The 23,604-nt window shown below is 43.1% G+C and overlaps 1 protein-coding gene across 1 annotated transcript in view; it reads right to left on the reverse strand.

The window, feature by feature from the left end:
• Positions 1-16,795, reverse strand: part of NCKAP1 (NCK associated protein 1) — a 52,986-nt gene extending 36,191 nt beyond the window's left edge. Inside the window, exons 1-2 of the mRNA XM_065751279.1 lie at positions 16,646-16,795; positions 5,918-6,028 (exon numbers count right to left, since the gene is read on the reverse strand). Coding sequence (XP_065607351.1) covers positions 5,918-6,028; positions 16,646-16,753 — 219 coding nt within the window. The 5' untranslated portion in view covers positions 16,754-16,795. The remainder of the gene's footprint in view (positions 1-5,917; positions 6,029-16,645) is intronic.
• Positions 16,796-23,604: the final 6,809 nt, after the last annotated feature.

The raw sequence follows: 23,604 nt of genomic DNA on the forward strand, positions 1-23,604 counted from the left end.
GCAACCACTGTTGGCAAAGCGTGGTGCAGGAAGTTCAACTCCTGCAACACAGACTGAACAGTGACATTTAGAAGCAGTTGACATCACGTAGGGTTTGGGATGTTTATTTGCATTTTTATTGCTCAGGAATGTGGGTGTAGCTCTTACCACACCCACTGCAACAAAATTTCCCATCACCCATTTCCTAACAGCTGTTGGATCTTTTAGGTGCTCACATCTGGTTTGAGGCTGTTTTCCTCAGCTGTAATTCCCACATATCATCAAACACTTCTGTTTCCAATACTCAGCAGTAATTTTAAAATAGGATAAGCTGAAATATAACTATCACCATAAGATTGTTTTCACTACAGCTAAGTGTGCCTTATTGACTGGTCAGATATAAGAAATTTATTCTTCAAGAACTTGAAGAATAAAACAAGGATGGCAATGATGTTGTTGAACAAGGTTAATAAGATTTAAGATATATGGAAGAGTAAAAATAGAAAAATCATGTATATGAAATCATCAACAAACCAGTTTAAGCACATTATCTGCAGGAGAGAAACTGACCTTGACCAACTGCTTGCGTTTTCCCTCCTCCATATTAACCCCCCTAAATCTTTAAACAACTGATTACATTCACAGATAATGTATCTTAAAAGAAACAAGAAGCAAATCAGCAATTGCAAGCCAGCAACATGGAAAGCTTGTCTGAACACTCAGTGACAACAGTAACAATGCAGACGTTGGCATACGAATGACATCACTAAATATGAATACACAAGGAAAATATGAAACAAGTAGAAAAGGTTGTGAGGGAATTGTATGTGGAAAAATAGGATAACCACGGCTCTGCAACAGCTGAATCATATTTATTTAACTAGCAGCACGTGCACGAAAGTCTTACTCCGTGATCCAAGAGTAGATGGTAGGTAGGGGAATTCTCCGATTCTTACATGATTTGACATTTCTCCTGAATGAAATACTGTAGTTCTTTTCTATACGTCAACACTACAGTTATTACAGTGCCCTCAGAGAACACCGAGTCACCTCCATCTTGCCAGCTAGAAAGTATATCGAAGCGGTATTACAAATGGACCGCTAACATTCGGGGACACAGGGAAAATAATCACTGCCACTATTCTTATTTACTTTACTCCACACACCTGCCACACACAGACTCTTTCAATGAAGACTTGAGAAACTCAGTTCACTTGAATGGAGTTCTGCGTCTACAAAAACTATAGCAGCACGGCGAAGAGAGAGGGATCTAAGTAACAGAAGGAAAAGTCTGAGGTTGTTCTGCAGATAATTTATACAACAGATTTATCCTTGGTTTTCTCTCCAATCAAAAATCTACCTGCATTCTTGACATTTACAGCCAGAAACTGAGAAAAAACGTCTGAGCTGCATGACCATTCCGGGATGCCACCTTAGTAAACACCACACAATGAAGTTGGTTATTGCAAAGAAGGTACAGTTTCTTCAGAAAAAGAAGTGTCATCACTGCATCCTATTCTTAAACATTATTAAAAACAACAGCTAATGCAAAGATTTGTGGAGCTTAGGTGCTGCTCAGATTGCTTTATTCACGCAGGGCATCTCCTCCAAGCTAGATGAGGACCCTTGGGAGCTCTGGGAACATAAGCTCATCTGTAGTGTCTGCAGCATCTCTAGGTTCCTTGGGCAGCACAGGAGCTGAACAAACAGCTGAACAAACAAACAAGGAGGGCACAGCATCAGCTGATACAGAAAGGCTTTATTCCTCTTGGCCAGAAAGCCAGGTAGCTTCATGGTGGCATACAGGGAACTGTTCTATTGCTTAAGCAATAAAGCGTCTGAAACTTGAAGGCTTCAGGCAAGAGACCTAGCTCACCAGAAGGACATTTACTCTCAAGTTTACCGGCTAGGGGCATTAAATTACCTGACTTATAAATAACAGCTGCCATAGGTGTTAATCCCATACCATTCCCTGGAAAGTAAGTAGTTATTTTTTAGTGAAGTATTGATAATACATATGACAGCACACTTGAGGCCCTGAAGTAATTTTTCATCGAGGAGAATTTCTACACTGTACCCACAAGCACTGTGCAAACAGAAGTACTAAGTTTCATCAAAAACAAGCAAACAAACCAACACCACTTGTTTTGCAGCACTGTACTCAAAAGGATGAAAGGAATAATTTTAAAAGCATCTTAATTACTTAAGTGTTTCAATAAGATGTTATTGGAAGCATCTATCATGAATTAAAATCAAAGCAGGTTATAAAAAAGCCCATATTTAAATAACATTACACGAAAACATTGAATGAAAGCGAGCTTCAGCCAAGTGGGTCTAGCCAACGTGTGCTCCCCAGCACCTCTCCCACACTCAGCTCATTTTCTGTGCAGCCCAATCCCTCTGAAGTGAAACTGGGAAAGGGAGAGCAGGCAGCCCGGACATACACACTGTCATCTAAAAGGAGAAAGCTGACAGTCATGAACAACAATAAAAAAATTTAGAGTGAGATAAATGTACAGACCCTAACACAAGGAGACTGGAAACTGTCTCACCACTTGCATTCTGTTCTCATCTGATCTTATTTCCAGTCCCCTCTGACACAAACCAGCAGACTGCAGCTGGAGTTAAAACAGGGAAACAGCCCTAAGAAGGGCATCTCAAGAATGTGAGATCAACCTAAATGAGGAGATAACAGTAGCAGGAGAGTTGCTACAGACAAATCAAGATTAACAGTAGCTGGAAAACATGGATGCTTCCCCCCCCTAAGCATACCATACACACTTGTGAGACTTATGAGTAAGGTTTCATCAGCCTGCTTGCTGTTAAGCAATGACTAAGTCGCAGCATCACCAGAAGACATTTCAAAACATGGGAAGCTTTTCTACAGAGAAAGGCTCAAGAGCAATCTGAGTAGAAGAACATATGTTCAAGAAAGAACGCAGAAATTCTCACTACTTCCCATATGTGATGGTTTGGAAAGCAGAAAGTGAGCTAGCTCTATTACATAAAACAGAGTTATACCTATGCAGGCGGATGATTTTCACATCCTACCCACAAGGTACTGAAAAATGTTCATCCTCTCTCCCTCCATTTCCAGCTTCCCAGTGTGAAGTATTTTATTCTGTCTTTACAGTGCAATTAAATGTTAGCATTGGCTAAGTAAAGAGAAACTTTTAGGTCCTACTACATCAGATGACTGTTCACACGGTCGCATATTTCACATGCAATTAAGCAGCGTTACCTTGCTAGCCAACATCATTAACAGCTGATTTAACAGCTCAGTCTTCACACTACCCATTTTCAAGGTTATACTGCTCTAAATGGTGACTGGAGAAGAAAGGCCAATTTAAAGGCCACTGTGACTACCCTCGGACATAAGGAGAGAGAGACAGTTATGAACTGATGAGGTCCTGAATTATCAATAATCAATCTTTTGGAAGACAGACTACTCCATTCAGTTTTTTAGCCTGATCAGCAAAGATTCATGGGGTACTTCGCCTTTGCTTGAATTGCTCATAATCTTTCACCCTTGCTGTAGTACTGACCGTCAGCAGTTGCTGGACACGTACCTAGCGTGACGGCACGTCAGAGGAGGATCACAGTCAGCAGATGCCAACAAAAATCTAAAGCTCTCTGCAGTAAACATCACAGAATCACTAGCTTCAACAGAATTAAAACATATTTTGATATCAGGCACCCATTCAACTACTGCAGGGACCACTCACATTTTTCAATAAAGCGGGTTGTTCACCACTGACACACACACAGCATTGCAGATGATGGTATGTGAAAAAACCCATGTAACAGCTAAGATCAGTAAAAAAAAATAAAAGCACTAATGATTCTATAACTGAATGCAGGCTTGTTTGCTTGGCAACATCACCTTCTGACACGTCAATAGGTGATACTAACTGCACAGATGCACAGTGCTGAGCAACGGAACTGCTGCAGCTGAACAAACACGATCCAAAAATGGTCCTGAAAATGGTCCCACAGTTGTAATCACAAGGACACGGGTTATGACATCTCAAGTACTTCCCCTTGTCCATAACATTTTATTAACTGATGCCTCCTTGTTCCAGGAAGCTTCTCGCTCTTACCCATCTCTCATTGCATTTCCCCACTGAAGGAACTCATTTCTAACTTATAGTGAGCACTGCTGGCCAATGGGAGAAAGAACACAAAGGAAGACCAAGCAGGGCAACAGTGTCTTCCTGACTTGGGCTTGATACTTACGCCTTTCCAAATCCAAGGTTTACCAACAGACGTTTATCTCACACTGAACTTGAATTCTCTCTGCAACACGACACGACTTTTGTCCCATGAGGCACTGATGACGAATAAAAGCTTATTCTGAACGATACAACACTCAACAAGAAATCTTAGCAGAAGCAAACTGCTGTTTCCTATGACCACATATGCCTACCACTGGAAGCCAAAATCCATAGCTTCAACTATGCTCATGTATAGTACACACTTTTAATAAGTGGCCTTAATATCTTGGCTTTCCTTCAGCACAGCCCTGGCTGCCTCATAGCAAACTAACAAAAGGCAACAACGAAACATTTGAGTGTGCCCTATTTCAGAAAATGGGACTGTCAAAATATCTCTAACGAGCTCTGATCAATTTCCATAAACTTCACAGTACCAAATCCTTAAATATCCATCATGAGTTACGCCCTAAATTCATAGTCGAGAACTGGAAGACACTGGGAGCATACACTTAACTGTGCTGAATGAGTTCTGAGGTACAAAAGAGCCTCTTTTCAATAGTGTAGTCGCCAAAGAAGTTCAGAGAACATGGAAGAGTTCACCAAACATTCAGGGAAAAAATATTTACTTTTTAACGTTGATTTGATAAAGAATTTGCCCTGTTTGTCACTAACACAATCATATTCAAAGCAAAAACAAGCAAGAACAAACAGCACAGAATGTGCAAGTTCTAAAGCGAGAAAGCACGCTGTTCACACAGCAACTGAAAGTTGCTACCAGAAAGGAGAGCTTCTGGCAGGGATTTTTGCTTTTTAAATTGTTGTTGGCATTACTGGGGACGTCACAGGGGAATTCTAGAGGTTTCAAAATCAAACTCGCTATTCCCACTGCTGCTATCGCTACCACTCTGCAAAAACCTGAACGCTTAAAGCAAGCCTAAACCTCTCAAGCATACATGCAATTAAGTGCATGCAGGGAACATGCAAAGCCCGTCACCTACCTCTGCACTCCACCTTTTGAAAGAAATATAAGCAGATAAAAAGAAAAAAAAAATCTTTCCCTTGACTTTCAAACTGAAACAGAGAAACTTCATGTGCATTACCTGCCAAAAAAGCCACCTGCAATCTAAGGCTACAACACCACATTCAGCTATCGCAACTGATCTGACACACCTGAAAAGAAAATAATATTTCTTCAGGATCTGCGCTCTGTACTTTGCAAGGCTTCTCCTACACACACATTCTTCATTTCCATGGAGACTGCCACGGCAGGCAGGAGCACCCATGAGGTACAAACACATTTTCCAGTTCCTGAGTCAGCCGGCTTTTATTGATCTGCTTGTCGGGCCTCGTCACGAGGAGTTGCACAGATTCCATCTTCCACTTACCAACAATTTCTGCTATCAAAGTAAGGCAGGATGCAAATTTTTGTCTAGGGCCATTTCCTACTAACGGCTCTTGGAAACAGAATGAAGAATAAACAAAAAGAAAACTGGAAAGTAAGCTACACTAACAACAGCAAAGAATTACAGCGAGGTACAATACTCCAACTTCAGAGTTAGCTCTTGCTGTAGTGTCTTGGCAGACATTTGAACCAACAACCGTACTCCAACTATGCCTGCCAGCATCAGACGCTTTATGCAATACAGAAATCCTCACAGAACTGAGCAGCGTGTGTCAGAGGGTACTGAAGAAAGCAGTACGTATAAAGTCATTCAGTTACTTACATTGTTGTTACGTGTTTCCACTGCCGGAAACTTCCTGACTATGAATTTGACGGCAGATTCCAGGTTTTTGTCGATAAGATAGGATGGTTTGGCTTTGGGGTCGCCACATGCCTGTAAAAAAATACAATACAAAATGTAAAAAAAAATAATCAACCATGCCAAACTAAGCGATAGTTGCAAATCTGAAGACAAACTAGAAAGATACTTTTGTTTTGGTTTGTTGGTTGTTTTTTTTTTAAACTTTTTTTTTTTTTAAGTGAGCAGGTGATAATGAGAGGCAAAGTGCAGGGACTGTCACAGCTGAAGTATGCAATGGGAAACAGTACAGAGATGCTCTTCTACTGAAAAAGATGCATGAAAGTATCAAAGCAGTTAGTGCAGAACAGCAGTGAGGGAAAAACAACTCAAACCTAAAAGAAGGAAAAAAAAGGTTTTCTTTTTACTGCTATTCCTGGTTTGAGGTAGTGTTGTATTCATCTGGAGTTAATAAACTGTTAGAAAATTCAATCATGTCATCATCTATAGAGGACTACCCTTGGTGAAACAAAAACTAAAAAAGCCCCGCCACCAATCTGCATTTAACTTCTCTTTAAATTGTGAACTGCAAGAGAGTTTTCCACCCCACAATAAGAACACCAATACTTGCCTAAAATGCCCTATTTCTTTTGATTAGCAACTCACGTTTTGCTCATTTTCCTTTACTCCTGCAGTAGCTGTGCTTTAAAAGCAGCAATGAAGAAACTTGATTAAATTTCCATTTGAACAGAAGCCACAGCTCAGTGGAAGTCTCTTGAATAGCCTACGCAGACATCTCAGAAGCCCATCAGCTACTTTAGCCAGCTGCAGAGCATGCCGTTGGACACACTATTTATTCTCAACTACTCTAACAAGCCATGCTACACAGTTTAGCTGGGAGAGACATACTAAAGGCAGCAAGCACTATTAATGCAACAATGTGTGCTCAAATGGTATTTTCTCTCAAATACGTATTTCGCTTCGTAGTCCTCGGAGGGATTTTCGTGTCTCATGCAAAACTGAATTACATGCTACGCATTTCTACGCAACATAGTGAACTTGAATGACAGCTCGTTTCAACTCTTCCACATCGAATTCTATGGCTGAGTTGCAGACCGTAGAGACAGAAGTCATGGAGTATGAGACCGATTCTGAAAGCGGGCAAGCGGGCAAAGGGAAGGTGAAAAGCTTTGCAAACCTTCCAAACTTGTCCTTGCTGGGAAAGCATTGCAATAAAAAGAGAGAAAAATTACACATAAACAAATGACTCAAATTCTAAAATACATTACATTTAAGTGAGCTAATACACTATTACCTACATCCAAGAGAACATTAGGACCATCTGTTACTGCACACAGCACTTTCTAGCGGACAGCGATCATTCCGATAGTCACAACAATTTTTACATGTATTTAATAGCACGTTACTATTGCGCACAGTTTGAGGATAAGCTGAAACACGTAACTTCTAACAGTAATTTCAAACTAAAGTTCAGGAAGGAAGGAAAAAAAAAGGAGTTCAACATCACATGCATCTACAGGGGAAAAACAGGAGAGAAACTCAGTGAAGTTTTACATACCTGAAAAAGAAACGGTAGCCAAGAAAAAAAACAAAACAAAAGTCATTATTGGACATTTCTACAACTCCTGCCTGCAGTACATGACCATAAAAATGCACATTAGCATACCACTCCAATACCTACACTCATAACGTTAGCTAATTTTTCCACAATGCATACTAAATTTGATTAAAACGTTACACCCACAACATTCCAAGAGGAACTGATAACCAATATCAACTCAGCACATCCACGTCGTTGATGAGATATGAAAGCGGTTGCTTCGGTACTCTTGCAACAGCAAACAGTACGTGCCACAAAAGATCTGCTCCACACACACTTGAGTCGTCAGTCTATTTCTGAAGTAAAAGTTACACTCTGTAAGCGTCAAAAATTAAACAATTCACACTTCAGATTTAGGAAGTCCTCATTAACCAGAGGCCACGGATCTCTTAAAAATCTGCGTCCGCTTAATGCAATTTGCTGTCCTTGCCACACGCCATGCAGCTTTCTCTATCGAGAGGATTACAAACTGAGGGAGGATCTTAATAGCCAACATACATCTGCAGTCCATTTTATTTCAACACACTCGCTCTCGAATAGCAGATGATAATCGTTAATCCTGCCACAACTGATCTCCTAAGTTATTCAGCCTGACTTCAAAAATTACTTCCACATATGCTATTTCTCATTGCTTCCTAGCACCAGATGGTTTTCCTCCTGTAAAATGAAGGCTTACTTTACTAGAAGTTCTGCTCTGACCAGCCCCTTGCATGCAGCCTCTTCACATGGAAACAGACCTCTGAAAACACAAACACAAACATCCTCACTGGGTTTCAGGAACTTGGTTCCCAGCAATGACAAATATTACTCACAGCCTAAGCAGCAAATCCCTGCAGACATCCAAGAGTGCATTGTTCTTCCACCACTTGCCTGCTAACATTGAACATACAGCACCTGTAATTCTGCCTCCTAATAAATGACGCAAGATTAATCCAAAGAGCAGGAAGAAAACTTGAGCAGGCTCAGAGCTTTAAACCGTTTCTCATATAACCCTAAATCCTGCATTTCTTTCCACAGCACTTAAGAATACCCTCCTACAGGCTCTTAACTAAATAAGCAACTTTTCTTTATCTGGTTCTGTGCATTCAACCCTAGCAAGAATAGGACAATTTCTAAAGCTAACAGAATCATGAATCAAAATATTTCTTTGCTGTCACATGCAGAGGTCATAAAAAAAGATTAGACAGATCAAACTGCAAAAACTGTTCTGGTGTTTTAGAACACCACAAATTTTGAACTAAACCAGCATTTTCCTGCCTTGGGAAATGACATCATTAAACAAAATCCACACTTGAAGCTAACAGCGTTCTTCTATACAAGTGTCACTTGGAAAGCAATGAACACTGCTCAGCATCACTTTCTAGGTTGCACTGCGCAAGCAGCAACCTACAAGAATGCACCCAACACCACCGTGCTTCAGATCTACACTGAAGGTGGGCAGTCTCTGAAGAACACCAAAGATTCCGGTACAACTGGCCCTGTACCACAGATCACCAACATTAAGAGGTGTGCCAAAAAATAACCTTCTGTCCCAGTACAGCTGGAATTATCACTGCAAGAATCCAAGCCTAACACCTCACTTCCAAACTGAGGACAAAAGATGTTGGACAAGGATGAAAAAAGGTTCATCAACAAAACAGAGCTCAAGTTCACCCCACTGGCCTCAGCCCAATGATCCATTCTGTTCAGATCCTCCCATAAGGCAGATCAACATTCCTACCAACTCGGTGTCATCTACAAACTTACTGAGGCTGCATCCAATTCCCTCATCCAGGTCATCGATAAATATATTAAATGGGACAGCCTCCAGCTGACATGACAAATTATGTCCAGGCACAATCACTGACAAAAGCCAATAGCACAGCACAGTGTGCGTGCTACAATTCTGCATGTGTTACACCTACGCTTCACTCCTGCCTTTTGCACAGACCTGCAGCATCCTCAAGAGCACTGCCAAATGCTACTTCAGTTATGGGATGTAGCTCTAAGTTACCGAAACATGGAAATATCTTTTATTCCTTTCTTGTTGGTGCTAAGCCCAATCTGCTCCAAATGATGAGCAGGGCCGTTGCCCAATAAAAATAAAAGAAACAGAGAATAATACCGATTCAAATGATAGCTTCTGGCTATTTTCATCCTTCAAACTGTCAACATCAGAAGACTATTATAAAATAAGTCACACACTGCAGCAGTTTGACATGGTTTTATTATTTAGCATTTTACTGCTTCTACAGACCCGAGATGAAATGCTGCTGAGCAGTTTCACTGGTGACAATATATACCGAAACAGTCAATGAATCACCTTGCTGTCAAGTTCCACTTATGAATGAATCTGCATTAAAAACACTGAACGTAACAAGAAAATAGATAGAATTACAATGACAAAAAAATGTTGGAAGCCATTCCTTAGGAACTTTTATTAACAAACAAAAAGATGCTAAGATTTCTAGTATTAAATAAGAGGAAAACTGTGTATTACAGCTTACTACAGCACATCCTCTTGACATACAGGAAAGGCAAGCTCAGAAAAAGCCATTCTTCTTCCCTGATGCTAACATTAAAGACTTCACCCTAAAACGTATCTGAATTTAAATGCTTGGTCTGTGGTTGCACATCCTACAAAATTATACTAAATAATAAATGGCAAAGAAATATTCAAAGAGACAAGCTCATTATTAACTCCACGTTTCTGTAGGGTACTGTGCACTATTTATTTTTCATTTATGTCACCCGTTTAAAACTAATGAGATTACCAACTGACAATCTCTGATTTGGGATCAAGCAAAACTATAGAGAACAGAGAGGTGAATAATCAATGAGTAACTGCTTTAAAAGCCAAGAGCATTAGGAAGGAGTTCACACTCCATTTGCCTTGCTACCTCTGCTGAAACCTACCATGGCTGCTTTGCTGCATTTTAGGTTTTGCAGAAGCTGAGTTCAATGAAGAACAGGCTTGTCCCAGATGATCTTTGTGAATGAACCCTTTTAACAGCTATGAAACGACATGCAAGTGCCAGCTAGTCACACAAGGGCAAATTATTATAGTTCAGTATTTTGATGGCTAAAAATTAACTGTTCTACTCTAGTATTACTTGCTCATCAGTATGTGTTGAACCATATAGTATCTACTTGATTGAAACTCAAGGGTCCAACACATCAAGAGTAAACTCGTGTGAAATCTGAAGAAACCAAGCTAGAACAGGCCTTGAGAACTTGCCTACCCTACTGTCCTGCCCAAAGCACAACTAACTGCATTTCTCTTAATTTTCAGAGGAATCTGTCAAACCTTTATTCACAGTGTCAAATCTTTATGAACTGTGTTCTCCAACAGACTAAAATCAAAAGCACCCTGAGAAGATCTCTTCCATTATTTAATCACCTTTACCACTAGGAAGTTAAAAGATCTTAGCTGCATTTTTCTTGCTACAAATGAATCCACCACTTCCTGCTCTCTGCGGCCATACTGACTTGGACAAGTTATTCCTTCTCTCCCCACAGCTGACTAAAATATTTGAAAACCTGTATCAATCGTAACAGTTTACTTGTAAAAGATGGTTCAGTGGATTCTTTTTTCTTCATCCTAGGTCATTCACACTATCCTTTGGATCGTCTCCATTTCGTCCGCATCCCTCTTCAAGAACGCACTGAAACACCTATTTTCAGGTGGGTCTCGACGCGTGCCATGCACTACTCACACATTTATGAAACCTGTATTTCTTTCAGTTCAATCTAGTTGGCTGGAGTTTTCCTTAACTTCTCCCAACTACTTCCTGCAGACTTGCCCTCTTCATTACTCCTTATCTTCTAGTCTACATTTCAATAAGCATAAACTAATTTACAATCACGCTTGCTCAGCTACCTACAAACTTTGATGGAGCATACTTACAATCTGTTAGGCTCAAACTGAACTCTGATTACATTCTTCCTTATTTCTGCAGCTCTTCCCAGTTTCTTACCTACAAATGTAACAAGCACGCTGTATTCATCACCTAGGCTGTTAATGCAGAGCCTGGCTGGAACAGAGCTAGGGAACAGCCCAGCGAGATGCTGTAGGACTACAGCCCAACCATGACATTTCCATAACCTTTCCCTAACATGGCTACCCATCTGCTTTCATTCTTACAATTTCATACAGACAGTATTTCCTGAGATTGTTTGAATGAACAATCAGATGAGGTAACGTCAGCGGCCTCGCTAAGGTCAATGTGCACAACACCTACCAAGCTGTCCTTAGGAGAGCGACCTCTCATCTCACTGATGAAAGAAACGTGCTTGGTTTGACTCTACCTGTAAATATATATGCATCTTCTTGTGTTTGTGATGGCCGTATTTGGATCTGTTAATCAAATACAGGGCAGATGTAAACGCAGAGAACAAAAACAAAGAGGTTTCACTGCCACTGAACATTCTTCAAATACATTTTATAAAGCAACACTAATAAAAGAAAACACGGCAACGGGAACATCCTGTCCATTTCAATTCTAGAGCATGAATTGTTTAGATTTTTCAGCTACATTTCCTCTGCACACAAATCTCAGAAATCTCCTGCAACAAAAACAGCTTGTTTTTTTTCAGCACACAGCAGGGCAAACGAAGAGCAATAGAGGGCAGGGAAAGCAACTAATATGAACGTTTCTAAACTAAGAAACAATGCAAGATAATTGTGGGTGTCTACCATCAAAGCACAAGTATGAGCCCACCAAGACTTCTTTTTGAATATTTGAGAAGGTATCTGAGGATATCTTGGCGCTGTATTTAACAGCTTCACATCTCCCCACAAAATGAGTCGCTTCTTGGAAATTTTTTGAAATACTCAATCCAGGAAAAAAACACGATACCATCGTTTGTATTTGCTTCCAGAGAAAAGTAGGTAGCTTTTCTGCCCTGGCAGCGTGGATCATAAGTTTGCTTACTGTTTCCTCCTGACTATGAGCTGGGCAGCATTTTGAACCATTCCTCTAAGGCTAAAAACACAAATGTACTAACCAATACTGCTGTCTTCACATTTAAAGAACTGTTAATATCAATTAAGCACTAAAAATAGCCCCACCCCATCCTAAGTCACTTCCTGATGACTTGGATACATTCTCTGCTCCTTCCAATACCAAACATCCAGCTGAGAAGGAGATTATCAGTGTGCTGCTCATCTCAGTTCAATGCTCTGCAGCCCTCTTAGAGCTCAGTGTCCAAAGGGTGATCTAATCTTACACCTTTTCAAATTTCAGAGCTCAGCAGTTTGGGAACATTTGCCAGTCACATAAAAGGCCCTTCTACATTTCCTGCACAGCCGCTGCAGTGCCTGAGCACCGGCTTACAATTTCCCATCAACGTTTAGACTTGGTCAAGTCCTCTCCAGTCCAATCCTGAAGCTCTTGGGATCTTTTTCTTCACCCTCGTCTCATGACCAGTGAGAAAGGCTGGAGAAGTGAGGGCCCACCCTCTGTGCTGCCTTAGCCAATCCACACAACTTCTTTGTTTTAGCACAGGAGAATTGGTGCTGTCCTTCTTCACCCTCACAGCACTGTAGCTCTTTCATAAATAATATGTAACTTAACTGCTGCAGGAGATAAACAGAAAAAAGGTGTTCATTTGGCCTTAAAAATAGTTAACAAGCAACACCCTTAATATAGGTACAAATACAATAATCCCAAATCACATCTTTATTACATCTTTAAAGCAGTGACCAACAAAGTCACCTATGGAGTGATCTCATACCTGACTTCTTATTATGCTATACAGTGTGTACGGTAGGACTGGGACCAAATTGTAGTATAGAATGGTAAAGACAAGGCCAACTAAAGCCCTTGCAAGGATTTATTCTGCCCTTTACCTAAGCCTTCAGCTTGGTGATGCAGTTCCTATCTAAGAGTCTGTTCTAGGTTCTCATTTTCAGATACCGTGTGATCATGGGAGCTCTGAAAGCCAAAAGGATGTTGCACTAATGGCATTTTAAGAAAAAAGTTTTGCATACAAACTTAACACCTGCACTGTGAATAACAACAGAATGACACTGCTAGCAAAGCTGTTAGCACCAAGTAACACATTGTTTTTGAAGAACGTAAACTCTAAATAATTCAAAACCTTAACTCTTACCCCAAACAGCTTTCTTTTAAGTAGCACTGCTCTGACATCCACCAAAACCATACTCTCTTGATTAGCTCCAAGTCTGATTCTGGTATTTCAACACTGAACCTCTTACTGCAAATGGTATCCAAGTAGTTTATAACCAAACACAAGCAGACCCACACACAGTAAGATTATTTTTCTGCCACTGCTCTCAAACACCACCCTGATTTTAATTTTACTATAGCGTAGCATCACACAAAGCATCCCGAAACCATCTCTGCCTGCTCTGGCAGCAACAACAACTTCCAAGTTTCACCTGAGCCAGGATGGCAGGAAAAACGCTGCATGTGACTTACAGACATAGCTGCAGGTACAGTTAGCGAGAGCAATAATACTGTTAGCCTGTACAATCGAGGATAAACATTTTAAAAGCAGAAGGAGCAAAACAGGAGAGAAACTGCAGTGATAACATTTCCAAATTTAGGGCTGATGCTGGTCCCAGTACAATAGGCAGCTAAAAACAGCTGAAAGCAGCAGGCAATGTCATTCTTTATAAAAAGTTCCACCTCCATACAGACCAAGTAGGAGTTCAGCCTCAGCACTGTTACTTCAGTAACTCTGCATTTCATCTTTTCCATGCCACTCTCAAAGAGGCAGAAAATCCCGTGTTCAGATATCACGTCTTAAAAAAGAACCATAAACCATTTCGGAAGACAGCGGCACAGGCCAGCAAACAGGAAGCGAACAACAATTAACAGCCATATGGAAAATTAGATAAAAATCAACTTTTTTTTTTAATAGGACAAATAAATATCAAGTTTCTAATTGTTTTTTAGAATTTCCTTAACTCAAGAAAATCCATCCATCGCCAGAGGCGGCGATGAGCGCGTCACCTCTCACTTCCTCTTATTAAAATGAGTCTTAACCATTTCCTTTAACCGCAATACCGCAGATTGTGCAGTTCTCTACGAACTTGAGTTTTGATATTGCCTTCTGCAGAGGAAGCTGGGAGAAGCTTTAGCAGCAGTTTTGAAATCAACTGTTTGCAAAGAGGGAAAAGTCGGAAAACAGAAGGAAAAGAAAGGCTTCCAAGAAGCCAGCTCTGCTGAAGCTTTTCAGAAGGGATGAAACACAGACATCTCAAGACTTCTAGGGCTCACCATCAGAGGCAGCCAGCCACCACCATCAAGAGATACTGCAGCTTAAGAAAAGAACCATTTGTGCCACCTCAGTGCGCCATTTGAATACAAAGCGCTCTATCTGCCTGTCTCCAAATTGGCCAAGCTCTACATCGCTCAGTAACAAAGCCACCTGGATGTGCCTTCCATCTCTGTACCTAAGACCTAAGCAGTTCTGGAGCCCATTCACAGCAACTGCAGGAAAACCTGCCGTCACCTCCAGTGTTTCTGCTCCCACGCTGAGAGCCCATCCACACGCATCACTGCACCAACAGGAATGCCATATGGACCAACCCGCCCAGGACTCCCTCTGCCAAACGCGCTGACGGAAACACATCCGCAAACCAGTTTGCTTACCACGAACATCCCCAAACCAGTCAGTAATCACAGCACAACCTGCACTTGCCCTCATTAAGGCACAGCTTTATGCTAAGAGTTGCTTCACCTGCCTCTTTTCCTGCCTCCTTCCTGCACAGCACAGCTCTGCTGACAAGGACCTCGCTCAGGCAATCCTATTGGACCAGTTTTCAGCCAACACTTCTCTCACAGCATGACAAAGTGCACACTCAAATGACATCAACATTTTGATGTTTTTCCCCAAACACTGAGACATTCTGTTTTGCATTTCAAGTACGTTTATATTACTGCCATTAATAAGCAAGTTTCCAACATACAAAAACACAAGTTAAAAGGAACTCCATTTCTATTTCTGGAAGACATAATTTAGCAATAATTTGGTTAGATTAGCTGGTTGATGCTAGTGAAGATCTGCTGCAACACTTAACAGCTACACATCAACTACTGGTATTGGTTGGGATTAACACTGACTTGGAATGCCACAGTCACTTTCTTTCCCAGGAAATGACAGCAAAAAAAGACCAACCGTGTGCCTGGGATTGCCAGCAGCTCCCACGGTTCCCAAAGCACAGCTGCTGGACAGAGCACTGAACAGGATGGCTCTCAGAAGAAAAGTGAGTTCGGGGTCACAAAAACTAACTCACAGACAGATGATGACCAGCTAAGGGCCCCTTGGGCCCAAGGACACTCTGAAGTCCCCTAACAGCATGCAGCACAGGGAATGGCACAGGCCTTCTAACACGCTTCACAAAGGTGTGCTCGCTGCTTGAGCACAGGAAGTGAGATTTTCTTTAAGAAATGAAAAAACCCTCCCATAAACTATGTTCGTGCTTAAAGATTCGCTACAGGAGCTAGATCATACAAACGCACACCTCCAGATTATGCGTTTGCATTGGAAAAATGGAGCCAGGAAAGCCAAGCGAGCAGCTGGAGCACCAGCACGGCGCTCCGTGCCGTGGCATAGCGCAGGGATTTCCGCCGCGGGACGGGCAGCCGGGCTGCGTTTCGGGAAGGCGGCGTGCAGCCGCAGCACTCACGGCAGCTCCCGGCTCCAGCTCCAGCCGGGAGCTGCTAAGCAACGCCAACTTGCGGGAGCCCAACTTACTAATTTTACCCGAAGCCCTGCCCGGCGGTAGCGGCGCGGGGAAGCCTGGCCGCCGCCTGACTCACGGGGAGCGGCCCGGCCTCGGGCCTAGGCCCCGCGGCGGGGGGCTGCGGCCTGCGCTCTCCAGGCCCGCCCGCCGCCAGGTACCGGGCAGCGCCGGCCCCCGCACGCCCGCGGGAGCGCCTAGGGGCCTCCCGCCCCTCCCCTACGCTCCCCTCCCTCGCCGCCCTGCCCTGCCCTGCCCTGCCCCTCGGGCCCCGCAGCTAGGCCGCGGTGCGGCGGGGGGCGGCGGGAGGAGCGCCGGGCGACCGGGCCCGGAGGGGCGAAGGGACAGGGGTGACGGCGCGGCGGTCCCTCTCCCCGCCTCCCCGCCGGGGCCCCCGCACCTTCTTGATGTTGTAGAGCCGGGTGAGCATGCCGACGCCCCGGTCGTTTAGGATGGTCAGCTTCTCCGCCAGCTTCTGCTGGCTCGGCTGGAGCACGGACCGCGACATCCTGACTCGCGCCGCGCCCCCGGCCCGGACACCGCCACCGCCGCCGCCGCTCGCAGCCCCGCCGTGGCGCGGCCGCCGGCCCGCCGCTGCCTTCCTGCCGCCGCCGCCGTTCTCGCTCGCTGCCTTCGCGGGGCGTGGCCACGGCGCGGCCCGGCCCGGCGCTGCCCGCGGCGTCACGTGGCGCGGCTCACGGCCGCCCCTTGCGGCCCCTCGGCGGAGCGGCTTTCTGCGCCGGGACCTCCAGCACAGAGGATGGTGGTGTTGGCTGTCGGGCTGAGAAACGCGCTTTTCCAACTGTCAGGGTCACTGCAGAACGGTCATTATTTTTCTTCTTCTGATTGGTTTCTTTTACTGCTGTTTTCAGAGGCATTAGGCTGTACTGGAGCTCCAATTCTAAGTCACGCTTAAAAGCATTCTGCCTAGAAGCTCCTCAAGACCCTACTTTTTGCCAGAAATCACCTAGAACCAAACGCTGATGCTTGGAAAAGCACTGCAGAGTGTACTTTCAGATACGGCACGGGTGCACCTGAGGCGCTTTAGACAGAAGCAGCACGCACAGCTGCAGATGGGCCCGAGGGGCAGTCCCTGCAGTGGATGAGATGCAGGCCAGCTCACAGCTCCGGATCACAGCGCAACAAACTGCAAGGAACGCCACCAATCCAATGAGACACAGCCCGGCCTTTTGTGCCCACGCAGCCATGAGTATTCCCACAGTACTTCCCACAGTATTCTCCTAAGGAAACTGGCAGCCCGTGGTGTGGACAGGTTCACTCTTCTCTGGGTGGAGAACTGGCTGGAGGGCCGTGCCCAGAGGGTAGTGGTTAATGGAGTTAAGTCCAGCTGGCGTCCTGTTACGAGTGGTGTCCCCCAAGGGTCAGTTTTGGGGCCCATCTTGTTTAATATCTTTATTGATGACCTAGACGAGGGAATTGAGTGTACCCTCAGTAAGTTTGCAGATGACACAAAGCTGGGAGGATGTGTCAAACTGCCTGAGGGTAGGGAGGCCCTTCAGAGGGATTTGGATAGGCTGAACAGCTGGGCTGAGCTCAATGGGATGAGGTTCAATAAGACCAAGTGCCGGGTCCTGCACTTTGGCCACAATAACCCCATGCAATGCTATAGGCTTGGGGCAGAATGGCTTGAAGAATGTAGAGAGGAAAAGGACCTGGGGGTGTTGGTTGATGCTCGGCTCAACATGAGCCGGCAGTGTGCCCAGGTGGCTAAGAAGGCCAACAGCATCCTGGCCTGTATTAGAAATAGTGTAGCCAGCAGGAGCAGGGAGGTGATCATCCCCCTGTACTCAGCTCTGGTACGGCCGCACCTCGAGTACTGTGTTCAGTTTTGGGCCCCTCACTACAAGAAGGACATTGAGGCCCTGGAGCGTGTTCAGAGAAGGGCAACAAAACTAGTGAGGGGTCTGGAGCACAAGTCTTATGAGGAGCGGCTGAGGGAGCTGGGATTGTTTAGTCTGGAGAAGAGGAGGCTCAGAGGAGACCTTATTGCACTCTACCACTTCCTGAAGGGGGGTTGTGGTGAGGAGGGGGTAGGCCTCTTCTCCCTGATAAGTAATGACAGGACGAGAGGGAATGGCCACAAGTTGCGCCAGGGAAGATTTAGATTAGACCTCAGGAAGCATTTCTTTTCTGAAAGAGTGGTCAGGCACTGGAATGGCCTGCCTAGGGAGGTGGTTGAGGCACCATCCCTAGCGCTGTTCAAGAAGCGTTTAGATGAGGTGCTAAAGGACTTAGTTTAGTAGTTGGGTAGAGATAGTGATAGGAGGATGGTTGGACTAGATGATCTTATAGGTCCTTTCCAACCTTATGAACTTATGAACTTATGAGAGTTAAAGCCTACATCTGGAGTCCTGGTGAGACTGGTGTAATCATTAAGGCTGGAACAAACCTCCAAGATAATCTAGTCTAACCACTCGTGCTTCACCACCGCAGATACATGAGATGTGGTGCACGGTTCAGTGGGCAGCATTGGTGGTAGGGGGATGGTTGGGCTGGATGATCGTGGAGGGCCTTCCAGCACTGGTGATAATATGATTCAATGAAATGCATTTATCTACTCAGACTGCCTTATTTTTTGTTTGTTTTTTTTAACCACTCTGTGCTTTTACAATCACATTTATTCTCGTTCAAAACTTAAGAGGAAGCAACAGCCCTATCACTAATAATCCAAAATAACTCCAGTGTGATAAATAAAGTTCACATACATCGATGGAACAGTTGCCTCCTTCATTCAGAGCAGCTCTAAGTGTTAGCTGTAACAGTGTGCCAGCAAAAGCACCCCACTGAGCAAGGTGCACAACCAGCAAGGACATCCCAGCTCCAAGCTCTGCTTCAGCTCTCGCTGCCAGAACACAGCAGCAGGGACAGCTCGAAGGATCCTGAGCGTGGGCACAGCAGCGTGCTAAAAGTCTTGATGCATGCAATCACCAGCACGTGTTCTCCACTTAAGCAGCCTCACTGATAGGTTATGTTTGTCCCAGTATAAATTTTATGAGATGAGGAAAAATCAAACAAAAATGTCTAACTCAATGCTAATAGAATCGGTTTGGCTTTCCAGAAAAGCTTTTTAATTCAATCCCCAGTTCAAAATATCAAGTTCTTCATATTCCCATCTCACACTTTGCTCCTACAGAAGTTCCTTGTTGTCGTCACACTGGCAGATGTGAGCAGAGAATAAATAGGTGCTAGAATGAAATGTGCCAAACTGAACTCGTCTCGTGACTTATACTACAAGGTCTGAACTACACGTTGCTGTAACACAGAGAATTTCACAGTGACTGCTGCCTAAGGGCCCGAGTGAGAGCTCAGTGCCACCCGCTGCTGCCAGCTCCCACAGCCAGCTGCTGGGAGGGGCTCCCTCATCTAGTTCATGGCAGAGGCTTAAGAAGGAACCTTCTAATCTCATTTTTTTAAATAACAGCATCACCATCTGTTCCTTTTGTCACATATTAATACTTCTATTTAATATTCAGTTTGCATTTCTACATTATAAATCAGATTATTTCTGTCTTTCAGCAGTTTTAAACTAATAGATTTTAGAAAGCATGGAATTGAATACGAGAAGCCTAAATGTAATTAAATTGCTTCTGACCTCCTTCCTTTTAGCTGCTACAAGAGAATTTATGATTCAGAACAAAACCAGAAAGCGAGAACTTGGAGTTCCAATCTTACAGCTGCTACTGACTCATTTGCTGCCCTTTATCAAATAATTTTCTCTAGGCATTCTTTCTATTCAGGAGTCTGGAATTCCTAGCATCAATGCTGTCTAAAAACATCAGAAACGTTCAAATCAGTCTTTAAAATAATGAAGCACAAAATGCTACACAATTTCCAAGCATTTAATAAAATATCTATAGGAATATTTTTACATAAAAATTGTTTCTTCCATCCTGAGTTGGTTTAAAAATAAATATTGATGTTTCTGGTTACAGTAAAGATGTTTCCCATGTAGTTACACCCTAAGAAAAAAGAACAACACTGTTGCTGAATCACAGAATGACTTAGATCCACAGGGACCCATTGAGCTCCAATCCCCTGCCATGGGCTGGTTTGCCCCCACCACATCGGGCTGCCCAGGGCCCATCCAACCTGGCTCTAGGGATGAGGCACCCACAGCTGCTCCGGGCAGCGGGTGCAGGGCCTCACTGCTCTCTGAGTAAAGAATTCCCTCTTAAAAACTAAAGTGAATTTCCCCTCTTTTAGTTTAAAGGCATTCCCGCCTCTCCTATCACATCAGACAACGTAAAAAGTCAATTCCCCCTCCTACTTACACACTTATTTTTTTCTTCTCATTTACAGCCGAAACAAGTAGCAGCCAATTTTTAATACATCACTGAATTACTTCTGAGCCACATCCAGTCTTCTGGATCTTCAAACAATAGCAGTCAACCATCTGTACTGCCAAGTAAGTGGAACAGCCTTAGCATTGTGACAGTTCATTGTGAAGTTCTGGGTGTCATATTAAATCACCTGTGTGCTAACATCACCACTTTTCTCTCCATGAAACAAATAGAAAAGCTATGGAACTCAGTGGAGGCCAGGATGCTCGGTTCTGGTACGGTTTGTGCTGGCAGTGTTCTCTGAAGAGCTTTCAGGCTCTGTGACTACTTACAGTTCTCAGCTTGAAAGCAATCACAATAGCTCTCCATGCTGCACAGACAACAACAGACTGAAGCAGGGAAGGAAAAAATTCTGATTTGTTCTCCTTTGTAGTGCTGGCAGAGCATCTTGTTTTAAACTCCCACACTATTCATGAGGCTATTCACAAAATCCTGTTACAGGGAGCACCTCTGCATGCTGTAGTTTATTGCAAACAGTGCCAAATAAGCTGCTTTTCTTAAGAACAGACTGAATATTGCAAGAGGGAAGGGAGTGATATCTGGAAGCAGGAATCTGATAGGAAGAAATTTCACCACTTTGCTGCTATACAGACCTAATACTAAATAGAATAAGATCTGAATTAACACTGTAACACAGTTAGTTGGTCTATTAATATTCAGGCAGATACATTAAAATGAAAAATAAATTCTTAGTGAAGTCTGACTAAATACAGCAGAGCATCCCTACTTAGCAGAACAAGGGTTTTTCAGCAAGGTGCTGATTAGAAGGAAGTATATTTCAGTCCTGCTAAACAAAGATGCGAAAGGTAAGTTCAAAACTCCATGAGAGACAATGCCACTGCCCACACAGGCACAAGGTGCTGCTGAACACATAATTGGCAGCATCTCGCCAATCGGAGTGTCAGGACAGGATTTCAGTTTGGAACTACAAAGCATACTTTTCCCCTCTTGCTTCTGAACAGTTCACTCCTCATTAGAGAGGGAAAATGTATGCATCTGCTGGGGAAGGTGGGATAAAGCTGAAAATTTACGTTTCTTCTTGATACAGTTTCTGTGAAAAACAACTCAAACTTTCTATGTGAATGGAGAAATCACAGGTACAGAAAGAGAAAGCACAAGTCACCAAGATCAAACTTAGTTAAAAGGGCCGTACATATTCAAGCTGTCAGTAGAATTTTTATTGCTTTTCGTGTCTGTACAATAAAGCTCACATCATACCAGTTTTGCAGGAGCCTTAAGAAGAAACTGCTGCCTGCATATGTATTTGTTTTCAGATGGAAGTTGTATTGCATGTTGGAATACAAAAATATATCTGTGTTGTACAACTTAGGCTCACCAGTCTAGCAGCAAGCACACCCAACAGGTGTGGCAAAACCAAAGGGAAGTGGAAAAGTAAGACCAGCAATGGTTTTTAAAACACACTATTTGCTTGACTTTTCATTGGTGATTCACATTCAAATGGATTACTTTATTATAAAAGTACAAGCTTAAGGTAAATTCCAACCATTTCAGACTTAGTTTGTGCTCAGCTCTGAACCTTTTAAAGCCAACTTTCCCTTCGCTTCAGGGTTTAATAGTACAATTCACTGAAGAACTTTTCAGTAATGAAAATATCATTTGAGAACTTGAAAAGAAGAATCACCAACATGAAGTAGCTCCCTATGCACCAACTACATCTGGTGTTTTGCAAAGCATGTAAATTGTATGTATACTTTTCAAGCACTGCTAATTTGAATCATGCAGTGATCAATTCACTAGTGCAGAGCAGACTGCACCGCCACCCAGGTCCCTGCTACCCTTCTACTTGTTACTATATATTTCCCTTCCTGTCTGCATTTTATTCTTGGTTTAACTTCTGACCTGGAGAGTACTTCAGAACTGCAGTGTAATGGTGGCCATTGGGAGCTGGTGACAAGTGATCTGGTACAACCCTCTGCCAGACCTCTGCCAATTGGGCCAGCAGAGCCCCATGAGCAGTTCATACACAGACTCTTTGCTCACTATCTTCTTTTCAAACTGAAATCAAAAAGTCAAACTGTTCTCTGAACCAACTGGAATTTTTAAATTAGCACCACCATAACCACAGTGAATTCATGTCAGAGTACTTATCTGTCAGTAATACTTAACATAAATCTTGCATCTAAAGGCACACACACTGCAAACTTCAAACCAACTCAGTACCATTGTTTAAATCATCTATAAAATAATAAATAGCATTAAATAAACACAGTTGTCTTTTTCACAGGCTTTTGTTCAGTGGGAACAGAGATTCAAAAGGCCTACTATCATCCTCACTAATCCAAGCTGACAGACTCATATTTCAATCTATAATTTCTGACAAATCCCAAAATTTCTCATTGCTTAAATTCTCAGGAAGTTACCATGTCTGCAGTTTTCCATGTCCCCCTTTTTTCCCCCCTCTTTTACTAAGTATTTGGACATTTTAATTTACTTGGTCAATAACATCTATGCTTTTATGTATGTCTGCTCCTTGCTCAGTTTTGTGCACATCTCAATAAGTTCTAATTGCTGAGGCTGTGTATGACATACGGCCAGTTGCTCAGAGATCCCAAGCCTTTGAACTCTAAGGAGAAAGTGAAAGAGCTATGTAGAACTGGTTTGAAAATGGTGAAGTAAACTACAGCAGCTGTTCTCTAATGCATTGCTGGTTTGAGAATGCACAAACACTTCTGCTCTTACTGGAAGGACAAGTATAACAAGCCTGCTCCAGAACACCTAGTCCTGCTACACTACACCAATGAGCCTTGATTGGTAGATGTGCAGTAGGTTAGTAACATGTGAGAGCCAACTTGCTCAGTGTCCCAGGTCCATGATTTATTTACCTGTAACAGCAAATCTAATGTCAGTCTGGAAGCTACAGACGTCTCTAGCTGCAGGAAAAAAAAACAACCTGGTTATGTGTGAGCTATCAGTATGGCTAGACAGAATGAAATCAGAACATTTTTCTACATCAGGATTTGGCTTGCTTCAGAATGAA

The sequence above is a fragment of the Cyrtonyx montezumae genome, unplaced genomic scaffold (genome assembly GCF_038088225.1).
Source record: "Cyrtonyx montezumae isolate F1298 unplaced genomic scaffold, pur_monq_1.0 scaffold_7, whole genome shotgun sequence".
NCBI lineage: Eukaryota > Metazoa > Chordata > Aves > Galliformes > Odontophoridae > Cyrtonyx > Cyrtonyx montezumae.